This window comes from Salvelinus fontinalis, chromosome 1 (genome assembly GCF_029448725.1).
Source record: "Salvelinus fontinalis isolate EN_2023a chromosome 1, ASM2944872v1, whole genome shotgun sequence".
Classification (NCBI taxonomy): domain Eukaryota; kingdom Metazoa; phylum Chordata; class Actinopteri; order Salmoniformes; family Salmonidae; genus Salvelinus; species Salvelinus fontinalis.
Genome location: NC_074665.1, coordinates 70,910,287 through 70,927,618, shown reverse-complemented (window position 1 = coordinate 70,927,618; position 17,332 = coordinate 70,910,287). Strand labels below are relative to the sequence as shown.

At 41.6% G+C, this 17,332-nt stretch overlaps 1 protein-coding gene across 3 annotated transcripts in view; it reads left to right on the top strand.

The window, feature by feature from the left end:
• The first annotated feature begins 12,160 nt into the window (after nucleotides 1-12,160).
• Nucleotides 12,161-17,332, top strand: part of LOC129860881 (serine/threonine-protein kinase LMTK1-like) — a 101,546-nt gene continuing 96,374 nt past the window's right edge. For 2 of the 3 annotated variants that reach the window (XM_055931778.1, XM_055931762.1), the window contains exon 1: nucleotides 12,161-12,843. In XM_055931778.1, the coding sequence (XP_055787753.1) occupies nucleotides 12,750-12,843 (94 nt within the window). In that variant the 5' untranslated portion in view covers nucleotides 12,161-12,749. The remainder of the gene's footprint in view (nucleotides 12,844-17,332) is intronic. The other variant, XM_055931769.1, reaches the window with a different exon arrangement.

Genomic DNA, 17,332 nt, shown 5'->3' with positions numbered 1-17,332 from the left:
ATAATGTAATGCTCATGCTTAAAATAATCTTACAAAATCTTCTCATCAAAAGTCAGATTCAGTCAAAATGTGGTCATAGCACTCTTCACAATAGTCCCTAAAGTGTATGAGAGAATAATGTTGATCCATTCAAAGATGGTCACACTGTACCAGTAGATGCATATTAACACATGCGCTAAAATATGTTACAAATACTTATTCTCATGAACCATAAAACCAAATTATGACAAATGTGGAATGTACTCCCATGGTACATGTCTTAACTTAGTTTGGTCAAGGGATTTATCAAAATATGATTTTATGTGTCCATTTAAACCACTGTAAATAAACTCGGCAGTGGCCTATCAACTTAACTTCCGTTGCGTTGTTTGTAACTTATTTTTTAACTCATTTTGTACCTAATGTTGCTGCTACCGTCTCTTATGACCGAAAATATCTTCTGGACATCAGAACAGTGATTACTCACCACAAACTGACAGAAGCTTTTTTTTCCATTAACAAGTCCGACGAGCCCGACATACTGCTTTCCCGGGAACAGGCCCAAATCCCTGTCATTTGCGTGAAGAGAAGATGGAGAAAAAGAGGGCGGAGGTTTGGCTGCCTACTGAGAATTCATAGGCGATCGAATAAACCCCCACTGCCTTCCGTTCTACTTGCTAACGTGCAATCATTGGAAAATAAAATCGACGACCTACGAAGAAGATTCAACTACCAACGGGACATTAAAAACTGTAATAACTTATGCTTCACAGAGTCGTGGCTGAACGACGACATTATCAAAATACAGCTGGCTGGATATACGCTGTATCAGCAGGATAGAACAGCGACGTTTGGTAAGACAAGGGGTGAGGGACTATATATATTTGTAAGCAACATCTGGTGCATGATATCTAAGGAAGTCTTGAGGTTTTGCTTGCCTGAGGTAGAGTATCACATGATAAGCTGTAGACCACACTATATACAGAGAGTTTTCATCTGTATTTTTCATAGCTGTCTACATACTACCACAGACCTGAGACTGGCACTAAGACTGCACTCAATGAGCTGTATCCGCCATGAGCAAACAGGAAAACGCTCATCCATAGGTAGCAGTCCTAGTGGCTGGGAACTTTAATGAAGGGAGACTTAAATCCGTTTGACCTCATTTCCACCAGCATGTTAAATGTGCAACCAGAGGGAAAAAACTCCACACACGGAGATGTGTACAAAACTCTCCCTCACCCTCCATTTGACAAATCTGACCACAATTCTATCCCGCTGATTCCTGCTTACGATCAAAAATTAAAGCAGGAAGCACCAGTGACTCGGTAAATAAAAAATTGGTCAGATGAAGCAGATGCTAAGCTACAGGACTGTTTCGCTAGCACAGACTGGAATATGTTCTGGGATATTTCCGATGGCATTGAGGAGTACACCACATCAGTCATTGACTTCATCAATAAGTGCATCGATGACGTCGTCCCCACAGTGACCGTACGTACATACCCCAACCATAAGCCATGGATCACAGGCAATATCCGCATCGAGCTAAAGGCTAGAGCTGCCGCTTTCAAGGAGCGGGACTCTAACCCGGAAGCTTATAAGAAATCTCTCAAATCCCTTCTCCTCCATCAAACAGTTAAAGCGTCAACACATGACTAAGATCGAATCATACTACACCGGCTCCGACGCTCGTTGGATGTGGCAGGGCTTGCAAACCATTGCAGACTACAAAGGGAAGCACAGCCAAGAGCTGCCCAGTGACACGAACCTAATAGACGAGCTAAACTACTTTGAGGCAAATAACACTGAAACAAGCATTAGAGATTTTCCGGACAACTGTGTGATCACGCTCTACGCAGCCGATGTGATTAAGACCTTAAAACAGGTCAACATTCACAAGGCCACAGGGCCAGACACATTACCAGGACGTGTACTGCGAGCATTGGCTGAAAAACTGGCAAGTGTCTTCACTAACATTTTCAACCTCTCTGTAAAGGAGTGCATAACTGGCTGCAGAGAAGTCAGGCGCAGGAGAGCAGAAATGGGTATCAAACGGAGCCCTTTATTAAGGCGAACATAACATGGTAAAAGAAAACTAAACACACACGGGTTACAATAACCCGGCGCAAACCAGCCTGGAGTAAACATACATTTACATATAACAATTCCACACACAGACATAGGGGGAAACAGAGGGTATTATGCAAGATGAGTAATGAGGAAATGCTAACCAGGTGTGTGGGAAAACAAGACAAAACAAATGGAAAATGAAAGGTGGATCGGCAATGGCTAGAAGACCGGTGACGTCGACCGCCGAACGCTGCCCGAACAAGGAGAGGGACCGACCTCGGCGGAAGTCGTGACACTCTCCCTGTCCGAGTCTGTAATGCCAACATGTTTCAAGCAGACCACCATAGTCCCTGTGCCCAAGAACACAAAGGTAACCTGCCTAAATGACTACCGACCCGTAGCACTCACGTTTGTAGCCATGAAGTGCTTCTAAAGGCTGCTCATGGCTCACATCAACACCATTATCCCAGAAACCCTAGACCCACTTGAATTTGCATACCGCCCAAACAGATCCATAGATAATCAATCAAATTTCAATCAAATGCATTTATAAAGCCCTTCTTACATCAGCTGATGTCATAAAGTGCGGTACAGAAACCCAGCCTAAAACACCAAACCAAGCAAGCAATGCAGGTGTAGAACCATGGTGGCTAGGAAAAACTCCCTAGAAAGGCCGGACCCTAGGAAGAAACCTATAGAGGAACCAGACTATGAGGGGTGGCCAGTCCTCTATTGCACTCCACACTGCCCTCTCCCACCTGGACAAAAGGAACACCGACGTGAGAATGCTTTTCATTGACTATAGCTCAGCAATCAACACCATAGTGCCCTCAAAGATCATCAATAAGCTAAGGACCCTGGGACTAAACACCTCCCTCTGTAACTGGATCCTGGACTTCCTGACGGGCCACCCCCAGGTGGTAAGAGTAAGTAACAACACATCCGCCACGCTGATCCTCAACACAGGGGCCCTTCAGGGGTGCATGCTCAGTCCCCTCCTGTACTCCCTGTTCACTCATGACTGCACGGCCAGGCACGACTCCAAAACCATCATTAAGCTTGCCGATGACACAACAGTGGTAGGCCTGACCACCGACAACAACAAGACAGCCTATAGGGAGGAGGTCAGAGACCTGGCCGTGTGGTACCAGGACAATAAACTCTCCCTCAAAGTGATCAAGACAAAGGAGATGATTGTGGACTACAGGATAAGGAGGACCGAGCACGCCCCCATTCTCATTGACGGGGCTGTAGTGGAGCAGGTTGAGAGCTTGTTATGAATTTTATCAATAATGACTAAATTATAACAGAGCTTCAGGTTCCTTGGTGTCCACATCACCAAAAAATTAACATGGTCCAAGCGCACCATGACAGTCGTGGAGAGGGCATGACAAAACCTATTCCCCCTCAGGAGACTAAAAAGATTTGGCATGGGTGCTCAGATACTCAAAAGTTTCTACAGCTGCACCATCGAGAGCATCCTGACTGGTTGCATCACTGCCTGGTATGGCAACTGCTCGGTCTCCGACCGCAATGCACTACAGAGGGCAATGCGTATGGCCCAGTACATCACTGGCGCCAAGCTTCCTGCCATCCAGGACCTCTATACCAGGTGGTGTCAGAGGAAGGCACAAACATTGTCAAAGACTCCAGCCACCCCAGTCATAGACTGTTCTCTCTGCTACCGCACAGCAAGCGGTACCGGAGCTCCAAGTCTAGGTCCAAGAGGCTTGTAAACAGCTTCTACCCCCAAGCCATAAGACTCTTGAACATCTAGTCAAATGGCTAACCAGACTATTTGCATTCCCCCCTCTTTTACACTGCATAGTCACTTTAATAACTCTACCTACATGTGCATATTACTTCAATTAACTCGACTAACCGGTACCCCCTGTATATAGTCTCGCTATTGTTATTTTACTGCTGATCTTAAGTTATTTGTTTCTTTTATATCTTATTATTCTTCATATTTTTTAACTACATTGTTGGTTAAGGGCTTGTAAGTAAGCATTTCACTGTAATGTCTACACCTTTTATTTGGCGCATGTGACTAATAAAATTTGATTTGATTTAATAGTAGAAAGGTATTAATAACCTGTATTTAGTCATGATATATGAAAAATAATTGCGAAACATTAACAATGACTCATATTTGTTTACATTTAAGTGCCATTTGAATTAAATCTGGGTTAAAAACATGTTCCAAGGCCAAATAAATGCCCCCAATGTTAATCACTGTATATGGAATACAGTGGCGGTCGGTGCTGTTTTATGAGGGAGGATGATTTTTTTAAATTGATGAGCATGGCCTTATTTATTGTAGGTATGGGGTTCTTTTCTGCTCATGCATTCTCCTTTTGACACCAAACCCACCACTGGTGTGTGTGGCCAAAGATCTTGATTTTCATGTCGTCCAACAAATGTAAATGCTTGGAGTTTGCTTTACGGCATTGACACTTGGATTGAAACCAGTGCTTTGGTCAGATGACATGAAAATAAAGATCTTTGGCCACGCACACCAGTGGTGGGTCATTTTTTTGTATTTTTGATTTTCATACAATTTAATTGTATATTTTATAAACAATACAAAACATACACATACTAATGACATCATACAAGCATCACTACAAACACCTGCCCAGACCCACTAGCCCCAACCCCTATTTTTTTAAATGAAGGAGAAGAGAGAGAGAGCTATATTTCATTTTGTTTTTCACGTTCACTTATTTAGGTAATGAATGCAGCTACTCTAGCTAGTTTAGCCTACTCAAACACCGAGCTCAAACAGAGATAGATGCTGTTACCTAGCTGGCTATGGCTATCCAACACTGAAACTCAAGGTACTGTAAGCTTTTGGTTTTATTTATTTATTGCCACTAGGGCCCACCGGTGTAACTGCTAAACTGCTTGCTAACTGTACACTGTACTGCATGATTGTAGTGGGTTTACTAACGTGTTAATTCTAGAAGCTATGCTATTGACTTGACATTAGCTAACATGGTGACAATGATGTAGGTTGTGTGTAGCGATTAGCATTTATAATATGAAGGTTCGGCTTGGATTTTTTTTTTGCCTGGTCACAGACAGCTGATGTGTTGTGCACTGCAGTTCACAAGCGAAGGGAAAGGTGAGAGGAGGAGAGCGCATAGATACAAGAAGGAACTATACAACAATCTGGCTGCTATGAAAGTGAACCATGTTGGTGTGTGATCCGGGGTGTATTCATTCCACTGATTCTGTTGAAAAACGTTTCTTAAAATGGAAGCAAACTGGACAAACATACCTGAATTTGTCCAATAGACGCTCTCGTTATCGACTGTTGGGCTAATGTTTACACCCTAGATCAGCAACTATAGATGCAGGCAAGATTATGCAAGGCGTTATTGAATGTCTCAGTGTTTGTCACCTTGATGACTCAAATTTATATTGACCTCTACATTGTAAGCTTTCATTCATAGGCTAGGTTGTAGCAACCTCATAATGGGTATAGGGAAAATGTGAGTTTTGTGTAGTAGCCTACATCTATCAATGTACATTGAGCTGGGTGAATGGAATATAAATGACAGTCATCCAATACGCTCTAATGTAAAATATGTTGGTGGATCATTGATGTTATAGGGCTATTTTGCATCCATTGGTCCTAGGGCGTTTGTTAAGGTCAACGAATTCATGAACTTTACCCAGTACCAAGATATTTTAGCCAAAAACCTGGTTGACGCTTCCAGGATTCTTAAACTTGGCCACAAGTGGATCTTCCAGCAAGACAATAACCATCAATAATAACAATAACCATCTCAGTCTCTGGACTTGAAAACGTGTGGTTTGAATGGAAGAGGGCAGTCCATAAGTACAGACAAAGGATATCAAGGATCTGGAAGGATTCTGTAGTGAGCAATGGTCTAATATCCCTCCCAATGTGTTCTCCAACTCAGAAAACCTTTTAGAAACAAGCCCAGTGCAGTTATCCTCATAAGGTGAGGTATTAAAAGGTATTGACCCCTACCTTTTTGAGAAAAAAAAATAATATATTTTTTACAAAATCTCTTTGTCCAAGCAATTGTATTAGTATAAAAGAATATAAACCCCCCCTTTTTTTTGCAAACAATATAGCTCAGCATTGGAATTATTTATTTATACAGTCATTTTTACTCATATTTACCAAATTTGTCAATAATGTCGGACCCCAGTATGTCCTTAGAAGTGGTGTGAATATAAAGTCACTGCAACCTTAGATGGTTGCACCAGAGCATTTGGTGGCACTATAGATGTCATTGGCACCAGTGGCAACACTGGATATTAGAGTAATAAGTATTGATCAAGTGGACCTTGCCTCATGCAAATGTTAGATTTAAATTATACAGACGAACAACGTGAAATATTGTCATTAGTATATCTGTATGATCACATATTGTTGCCCTATTATGTGATATGACCATAGTGAAAAGTTGATATTTTTGGGGGGGGGGAATGTGAAACTGGACCACTTGCACAGTCAGCATATTACATCTGTGAGAATGTATTTTGGAACGCTAATGTGGTGTACCAACTGAGATTTAAATAATTTACACAAACTAGACCAAACTTCACTTGCGTCATCCTTGTGGTATTGTGAGGTAAACATGGTAATGTTTTCATTGATTGCACATAAAGGAAGATAGTTCTTACACGACAGAGGGCTTGCTTTGTTATTCAACTGATATTGTGTCCTTTATGTTATCCTGTGAACCCCGTTCATTGCTGCTTCCAGCTATATTTGGAATTTGCAGCTGTTGTTGGTAAGTAATGAATCTGCAAGCTTCTGACATGACTTACTGCATCTTTAACATTTGATAGTTTCATTACACTCACTGCATACTTCCTCCAAATTAAGAATTTCTGATTCTGACTACCCTGAAGGCCTATTGTAAAATGACTTTGTAAGGACACATTTTGTTTGAGCAAAAGAGACAGAGTGTGAGAGAGAGAGATGGACAGAGAGGGGGAGAGACAGGAGAGCTTTGGGCCCACGGGGACAACCAGAGTGTGGTAGTGGTAGGCTCCACAGCTGCAGCTGCTTAGGTGCAGAATGACCCATGCTCCACAGGGGCTAGTTAAAATGACTTGGTTAAAATAACTTGGCAAGGACACATTTAGTATGATTATGAAGAATCTCATTACAGAGACATAGTCTACATCCCAAGTGTCACGCTATTCCCAAATGGCAGCCTATGGGCCCTGGTCAAAAAAAAAGAAAATCAGATAAATGCCTGTGTTATTGTACAGGTAAGACGTTAGCGTGTTTTGGGGGTATGATATTTGTGCATCTGTGACTTTCTCACTCATCATTATTCACGATTCATTCAGGCCTATCCGGAATCATCCACATTAATGTAGAAGTGTTTAGAAACATATTCAATTCTTATTTACAATAAATGTGACTCTAAAATGACACACTACATTATTTACTGTTAATATCTATTCGGCACAAAATAATTGGAGACAACCAAAATTAAACAGCAAATGCATTAAACAGCAAATGTTTGTAGTCACAAGCTTGATGTAATCATTGCGTGCTACGAATATGGGACCAAATACTAAACATTTGCCTACTTTAATACACATATAAGTGAATGCCAAGAGTGTGCAAAGCTGTCATCAAGGCAAAGGATGGCTATTTGAAGAATCTCAATGGCTGGAAGCTTGGATGGCTGGAAGCTTGGCCCCAGTGATGTACTGGGCCGTACGCACTACCCTCTGTAGTGCCTTGCGGTCGGAGACCGAGCAGTTGCCATACCAGGCAGTGATGCAACCAGTCAGGATGCTCTCGATGGTGTAGCTATAGAATTTTTTGAGGCTCTGAGGACCCATGCCAAATCTTTTCAGTCTCCTGAGGGGGAATAGGCTTTGTCGTGCCCTCTTCACGACTGCTTGGTATGTTTGAATGATAGTTTGTTGGTGATGTGGACACCAAGGAACTTGAAGCTCTCAACCTGCTCCACTTTAACCCCGTCAATGAGAATGTGGGCGTGCTCGGTCCTCCTTTTCCTGTAGTCCACAATCATCTCCTTTGTCTTGATCACATTGAGAGAGAGGTTGTTGTATTTGGTGCAATGCATCAGTTTTCAGCTTCTGGGATGTATGGTTTAGACATAGAGATATTTTATTTATTTTATTTCACCTTTATTTAACCAGGTAGGCAAATTGAGAACACATTATCATTTACAATTGCGACCTGGCCAAGATAAAGCAATATGTAATATGTAATATGTATGTATTCTTGTGTGTGTTATTTAATTCAACATATGGGGTATTTGGATATGTTTTTCTACTAAGAGAAGTTGTACACCCACATATTGAAGGCTCCAGGGTCCTTGAGATGGAATGGTTCCAGACCGTTAGAGCAGCTGGCTAGAGGGAGAGAAGATGGAGAGAGAAATACAGAGAGAGTAAAAGAGCAAAAGAGAGAGAGAGGGGAGAGAGACGTACAGAGAGGGGGAGAGAGAATGAGAGTAGAGCTGTGGGCCTGAAGGGGGGAAACCAGAGTGTGGTAGTGGTAGACTCCACAGCTGCAGCTGCTTAGGTGCAGAATGACCCGTGATCTGCAGCTTCTTAGGTGCAGAATGACCCGTGATCCACAGCTGCAGCTGCTTAGGTGCAGAATGACCCGTGATCTGCAGCTGCTTAGGTGCAGAATGACCCGTGCTCCACAGAGGCTAGTTAAAAGTCTGCAGCCGCAGCCCTCTCTACTCCTCCATCACCCCCAGGAGACCGCTCTGAGTCGGGTGGAGGGAGGGAAGAGGACGATGGGAGAGAAACGAAGGGAGAGCTTTGGAGTCTAGTTTGAGGAGAGGGTGGTGAGGGCAGAAGAGGGAGTAGAGGCTAGGGAGGAGGAGGGGTGAGGTTACAGTATTTTTAAACATTCTGATGCAATGATTCCATCACTGTCTTGCCCTGTGAGCACAGCAGAGGGATTTGTGAATTATTTGTGATGTATTTGAACATGATCATTTAGGAGGTTGTCTTGATTTTTGCATGTGCATTTGAAAAGGAATAACACAAAGTGTGTGTCTGTGTTAGTCAGAGAACACTAATATAGATGCTTCAACATACCAATGATTTGATATGCAGATACAAACAGCATAGCCTATGAACAACATATGAACATGATCGGAGTGGGGGTGAGACGTGTGTTGTGAGACGACCACTTCTATTCACCTTAAAAATCATTGCTCCATACCCCTTTATCCATCCATGCTGTTACCAGGGCAACAAGACACAAGCAACACAGTGTATCATTCAGTGAGGGATCAGAATATGAAGTAACTATACAGAGAAAACAGCAACAGCCTCAGAGGAAGATATACACTGAGTGTACAAAACATTAGGAACACCTGCTGTTTTCACGACATACTGACCAGGTGAATCCAGGTGATAGCTATGATCCCTTATTGATGTCACTTGTTAAATCCACTACAATCAGTGTAGATGAAGGGGAGGAGACAGGTTAAAGAAGGTTTTTCAAGCATTGATACAATTGAGACATGGTTGTGTATGTGTGCCATTCAGAGGGTGAATGAGCAAGATGAAAGATTTAAGTGCCTTTGAACGGGGTATGGTAGTCGGTGCCATGCGCACCGGTTTGTGTCATGAACTACAACGCTGCTGGGTTTTCACGCTCAACAGGTTCCCGTGTGTATCAAGAAGGGTCCCAATGACATCCAGACAACTTGACACAGCGTAGCGGGGCGGCAGCGTAGCCTAGTGGTTAGAGCGTTGGACTAGTAACCGGAAGGTTGCAAGTTCAAATCCCCGAACTGACAAGGTACAAATCTGTCGTTCTGCCCCTGAACAGGCAGTTAACCCACTGTTCCTAGGCCGTCATTGAAAATAAGAATTTGTTCTTAACTGACTTGCCTAGTTAAATAAAGGTAAAAAAAAATAATAATAATATGAAAAGTGAAGATGTATTGATTGCGTATGTCTTCACACCCCAGAGTCAATACTTGGTGGAAGCAACTTTGGCAGCCATTACAGCTTTGAATCATTTTGAATAAGCTATCAAATGTGGAGTAGGTTGTACATCGATATGAAAAAAACGATTTAATACTTTTTTTGATTTAGATTACACCTGTGAAGAATGTGCAAGGGGTGTGTAGACTTTCACTAGGCACTGTATGTTCACATATGGTGGAAAAAATGTGACAAAGAGGGAATTACATCCATGGAATGGGAAACAGATGTTCTTCACACCCTGTGACATTTTTATCCCTCTCTCTGGGTTTAACATACGGACTGTGACATGTGAGGAGACCAGGGGGGAGCTGACTGCGTCTGACTGACTGCAAACCTCTAGCTGGAATCTCTCTCTCTCTCTCTCACTCTCTCTCTCATAGAGAGAACCAAGGCTTGTGCCTTTTCTATGCTGTTACATCACAATCTCTCTGTCTGTGTGTTCATGGGTGCTGCTGTATTGTGCTGTTGATCCATAGCGTCTGCTTTGAGTGAATGAAACGTGAGAGGGACATATCAATTCCTCACTACACCTTTTGGCCAATGTTGAAAATATGTATTTTCCACCAGAAATATGTATTTTCAACCAGAAATACTTATTTTCAACCAAAAATACATTTCAACTTTGCATCCTTCTGGCCCATGCACAGGAAACATGCACCCACACATGCAGGGAAATATTTGCTATTGCACACTAGGATCTATAGAATAAAATAATATTATGTGAAACATCAACGATGTGCAACTTAGTAGCCTATTATTGTCATTTATTTTAATGTAAAGTTAGAAGTTATAACATGTAGGCTAAGGAAAATGAATTAAATCGCATCATGATTTGCAGTGGCGACTCATCATTCACGGCAGGTGAGGCAGAGCCCCCGCCTGTTTAGCAAAAACAATTTAATAAAATTCTAGTATTTTTTCATGCTTGTTTTGCATGTTATTTAAGGTGTCACATATCAGTTTGCAAACAAATAAAAATAAATTATTTTTTGCTTTCTTGAGTAAGGCAGCTCCAAAATGCAGGTATTTCAGCCTAGCTCAGTGCTTTCTGTGGTGGTGGGGCAGCCAGGGGAAAATATGGAGCGTAGGGGTTGGTAATGATCTCTAGTTACGCCGTGATTGAGTAATGCTCTCTAGTTATGCCATGATTGGCTCAGTAATCTGTCACTCATGGGAACACTACGTCACAGCCAAATCTAAGAGTAGACTATGTAAGTGTATAGCAGCCCATGTGCCTCACCCTAATAATTTGGTCCCTTTCACCCTCAAAACTTGCCTACTGTTCTGACTTGGTGGTGCACATGTAGCCTATAGCCTGTTTCAGAGAAATGTAATCATTGAATATTGTAAGAGCTTTCATTGTCTGCTTAAAGGCCCCCTTTATTTATCCTATGGTTTTGACTTGGTATACAGGGAGAATACTGTAAGGATGGCCCATGTTCGGAATAATGTTGCATAACATTTCAAAAGTGCTGAACAAATAGTTATATTGACTGCCCTAGCTGGGTCATTCATGTCTTAATTGAAATTACGGATTGCCTCTTATCCGCTCGTCGTCCCCTGATGCCATAATTTGTACATCTCAATTGTCAGCAGATACCTCATTTGTTTAAGCAAGTCAGCCATTTCAAGTAAGTTTTTTTTTAAAGCAGTAAGAGGCTGAATGACCTGTTTTGCTGCCAGACAGGGCTCCCCTGATAGATAGGTTTAGCAGTGGTAAGATTCCCTCCAGGTTAAAAGAAAGCTCTTCTTTTGGGACAACTTTATCTAGGCCCTAACAGTTTGGGCACCGGTTGTCACTGTTATAGTGCAATTAATGTACTGTTTAGTGTTGTGGCTTTGCTGGCATGAATCTAAAACATAGATTTTTTTGACCCACCAAGATTTACATGCTAAAATCGCCACTGATGATTTGATGAATTGTGACAGTTATTGCCAGAGCAGGCTACTCAAACCCTAACTAATTTTGATTAGTGAGATATTAAAGCATAACGCTGGTTCATCGTGATAAACTGATATTGCTCAATTGCTCACCCGCAAATAGGCTATAGTGGCCCAGCTATAGAGCATCACCCCCTCCCCTGCAGTCTTTGGAGCAGAGTGAAACACCAGCTCAGTCAGAAATTATATTTGGGAACGCAACATTAGCAAGCAAGATGGCGCTCTCGCTGTCAGCACACAGACATCTCCCGCTCTGTGCTCGCGCTATTAGTGCAACACCAATGAGAAGCTGGTATTACTTTTAGGCGAATGCGTGATTGATTCATAGTTGAGCCATTGTTGTTGATATCATCATCAAAGGACATCGAATTCGGACGAGTTAATCTATATATGGGATGATACACTGGACCTGTCCGCGGTTTGCTGCAGCAGCAGAGACCACAGGGAATAGCATCAATTTAAATACTGTGCGGTATCCCATAACCGCACTCACTGTGGCGGTGGCACTTTGCAGCGACAATCTCTACACATTCTCCACAATTTGATGGCAATAGGAAAACGGTAAATTGCACTGGAGAGGCTGATTCATTCTGTCAACATCTGCTTCTAAATCCGATTGTTATTTTATGCCTGGCAAAATATGGAGGAGCGCTTTGAAACGCAAAGAACGGGTTTGAATGGGCAAAAATGCAGCTTTTCTCTCTACCATTTCTTTGATTAGAAGCTACCTGCAATAGTGTCTCTGCAACACCAGTAACTCCCCCATGGCGAGGAAGATGTTGGCGATTCTGCTGATGGTCATCATGTCTTCATCATTCTTCGTCCCCGGGTTTGCCCTCAGTTCCCATTTCAATTTAGGTGAGTTCTAACTGAAATGCCGACATTCCATTACTTGATGGAATTAGAATACCAAGTGTCTTTGTAAGTAATGTTTGTCTAGCTCAGAAAGATAATCGTGTCATCATGTTTATTACATTTACCACTGTCAGGTCCACAAAAGCATGCATTAGTAGGCTAAATACATTGTAGCGGTTCAATTATAAAGGTGGCAGACTGACAGTCATTTGTGTGCATGTGTGTGTGTGTGAGAGAGAGAGCCTTCCCTTGCACCTGTGGGCGAACCTACTTAGTAGGATTGGCTATTCAACTGTGACAGTAGCCTAATATCTCATAGTATTCATCTTTTAACCTTCTGCAAAGTACTGGCAGGCCTGGGCACTCCTAAAAGCCAGTGATTTATCCCATTCAATCCTTAGACTGCCCTGCTAGGTTAAAGCATTAGAGGTAGGAGATGAAGGTGAAAGGTAAGGTAGCCTACAGAGGGATTTTCTGCAAGAAGCATATTGGAGGATGTACTGTCTGTAGATCCAGTCAGATCAGAAAGAGGAAAATCAGGAGTTTAAAAGAATGAATGAATGACAACACCATAGATTGCACTCTTATACTGATTCACCTGTAGGTGTATTTAAGTTCAAGAAAGTCTCACCACCCAGAACCAAATCATCTCGAATTCTGAAACTGTCACGAGAGACAAGTGAATGCTTGGTACCTGCAGGACTGTAGACATGTTTTTTTCTCAAGGAAGGAAATGCTGCTGTTGGTATGGCTCCAGTGAGTTTCTTCCCATAACTAGATGCGGTAAAGGGGTCAATGGAATGCATACTCGAATTTAAAGGGAACGTTCACCAATTTGGAATGTTATATTGTTTTTGTTCATATCTGAGGGATGTTCAATCAATTCCCTGGGTCATTTCATGTTTTCATGTGTATCTGAGTTATTGGCATTCAAGCAGACAGACATCTGGCTGGTATTACGCTCATCTGGCTGGTCTCTCTCACTACACTGGAAGTTGATAGGAATACGAATTTTAGATCTCGAAAAGGTATTTCATACATGTCAGATTTCAATACTGGCCGATGTCATAACTCGGGAGGATGTCTTCTCTCGAATGAGCCGTTGATCATATTTTTGCGATATTCCTACCTCGAGAAATGTGCAATTTAACGTAGGTTCTAGCACATTTTTCCTATTTGTCAGCCTCTTTAGTCCAGGGTGCATTGTATGGTGCCGTTGCCAGAGATATTATAGAAAGGAGATAGGAATCCAATGAATGAAGGAACGTATAACGCCCCACCCAGCAGACTGTCGACCAATCGTATTCACGCAGTCATGCCGCATCACATGGTTGCTAAGCAAATCATCATGCAATCCCTTTTCAAAGTCAGTGTATGTGTCAAAACGTGCCTATTTTCCTCGAAAGTACATAGTGTCACGATTCATAAGCTGTACGATATTACAGATAGCAAGTTAATTATCTCACATCTCTGAAAATATTTGTAATGTTGTTCTTCTTGTTGACCAAATTCGTGCTAAGTTTGGATGTTCGAGCTAGCGCCCAATAGACTCCCATTCACAGCTCCTTGTCCAAGAATCGCCCAGAATGCACTGCCCGGCCCATTGACATAGCATGGGCAATGTTTCCCATCTCCTCAAAAGTATATCTGCAGTTGCGAATGTCAGACTCCACTCTGTGAGGCACATTGTTCTGCAGGTTGAACAGGGTGAGATTGTAGACTCCTAAATTGATAGTGCAGTTTGTTTGGTTGATTTTACAGCTAAATACAGTTGAAGTCAGAAGTTCACATACACCTTAGCCAAATACATTTAAACTCAGTTTTTCACAATTCCTAACATTTAATCCTAGTAAAATGTCCCTGTCTTAGGTCAGTTAGGATCACCACATTATTTTAAGAATGTGAAATGTCAGAATATTAGTAGAGAGAATGATTTATTTCAGCTTTTATTTCTTTCATCACATTCCCAGTGGGTCAGAAGTTTACATACAATCAATTAGTATTTGGTAGCATTGCCTTTAAATTGTTTAACTTGGGTCAAACGTTTCGGGTAGCCTTCCACAAGCCCATTCCTCCTGCTCGCACACGCTTTGTCAGTTCTGCCCACAAATCTTCTATAGGATTGAGGTCAGGGCTTTGTGATGGCCATTCCAATACTTTGACTTTGTTGTTCTTAAGCCATTTTGCCACACATTTGGCAAAAAAGTGCTTCACGGTTGGCATGGTGTTCTTCGGCTTTCAAGCATCCCCTTTTTTCCTCCAAACATAACAATGGTCATTTTGGTCAAACAGTTATATTTTTGTTTCATCAGACCAGAGGACATTTCGCAAAAAAAATAAGATCTTTGTCCCCATGTGCAGTTGCAAACGCTACTCTGGCTTTTTTTATGGCGGTTTTGGAGCAGTGGCGTCTTCCTTGCTGAGCGGCCTTTCAGGTTATGTTGTTATAAGACTCGTTTTACTGTAGATATATATACTTTTGTACCTGTTTCCTTCGGCATCTTCACAAGGTCCTTTGCTGTTGTTCTGGGATTGATTTGCACTTTTCGCACCAGAGTACATTCATCTCTAGGAGACAGAACGTTTCTCCTTCCTAAGCGGAATGATGGCTGCGTGGTCCCATGGTGTTTATACTTGCGTACTATTGTTTGTACAGATGAACGTGGTACCTTCAGGCGTTTGTAAATTGCTCCCAAGGATGAAACAGACTTGTGGAGGTCTACAATTAGTTTTTCTGAGGTCTTGGCTGAGTTATTTAGATTTTCCCATGATGTCAAGCAAAGAGGCACTGAGTTTGAAGGTAGGCCTTGAAATACATCCACAGGTACACCTCCAATTGACTCAAATGATGTCAATTAGCCTATCAGAAGCTTCTAAAGCCATGACATAATTTTCTGGAATTTTCCAAGCTGTTTAAAGACACAGTCAACTTAGTGTATGTAAACTTCTGACCCACTGGAATTGTGATACAGTGAATTATATGTCAAATAATCTGTCTGTAAACAATTGTTGGAAAAATTACTTGTGTCATGCACAAAGTAGATGTCCTAACCGCCTTGACAAAATTATAGTTTGTTAACAAGAAATTTGTGGAGTGGTTGAAAAATGAGTTTTAATGACTCCAACCTAAGTGTATCTAACCTTCCAACTTCAACTATAGCTACTTTACATGCTGATATTGTCTTTGGTATTACTGTGTGTAGCTTTGTTTGCTTGCTAGCTAGCCAGCCAGCCAGCCCATAGAGAGAGCATTGCATTGTGGATTTTGTAGTCGACTTGAGCTGCAACAGATTTCCACCCCAAAAAAATGTATAGTGGAAAAGTTAAAACATTTATTCTTAAAAATATTCTTCTCACATATAAGTGTTATTTAACACTGTAAATTAAAGGAATGATTGGTTTTTGTTAGATTTTTCGACTCGGAGTATGGATCGATCGAAGTCGACCAAAACAATGGGATTGTCATGGAAACACGTGTGGGAAAGTGCTGCTGGGGAAAGATCACACATTTCCTCATTGCCCCCCAGCAAAATTAGCCTACATTTAGGCTATTGTTTATATGTGTTTTTCACACTATGTTAAGGTAATACTCTGAGTATAATGCTAGTATGGATGTGAACCCCAACACATGTTCATGTCATCGTCACCAATCAACTGTATTACAGTTAAACATTATTTTGACTACCACCATCAATTTCTGTATGCAGACTGAAGTAACCACATTGTGGGCCTGTTACAACACATAAATCATGACAGATTTGACAAATATTCACTTTGTTAGATCAGATTTGTTGAGCCTTTTCAAGAAACCCTGCTTCGTCTTGGAGCTCACAATTCCAAGTGGCTGTGGCTTTGTTGATGACATGTGAATTAATTTGGTCCATGGTTGTTCAGCTGTGGACAATAATGTTAGCAGGAGGTGCTAGTTAGCCTGTTCTGTCATTATTTGTCTTGTTGCCTGTCTGAAGTGCAGTATACAGTTCTGTGGTTCTCTTGATGGATTTAATTTCAATAGCTCACAAAGTACAGTAGCCTATATTGGCCATCTTTCTCTGGAGATCTGAAAATAAATGACAATAAGTGAAAATAAGTTTCAGTTGTTTTGGACAGTACATTATTTCATTCTCTGCTCCTCCATATGCAGTTATGAATTGCGGAACTCTCTATTTCACTATCTTAGTGTGTTTATTGAATTGTGTAAATCCCCAGGCTCGTTCAGCCCCTTCCCTTCCTCCCTCGTCTGGTACTGGCAGAGGGCTAATGAAAGAATGTTGTGCTCCATTCTCTAGCCCTCCAAATCAAATCAAAGTATATTTGTCACGTGCGCCGAATGCAACAGGTTACAGCTTACTTACAGGCCCTTACCAACGGTGCAATTTTTAAGTAAAAAATAGGTATTAGGTGAACAATAGTGTCGTGTCTTTGGCATCATTAAATGAAGACTTTTAGTTTTTATCAAAGATTCTCTGTAATTAGTATTAGTATTACGTAA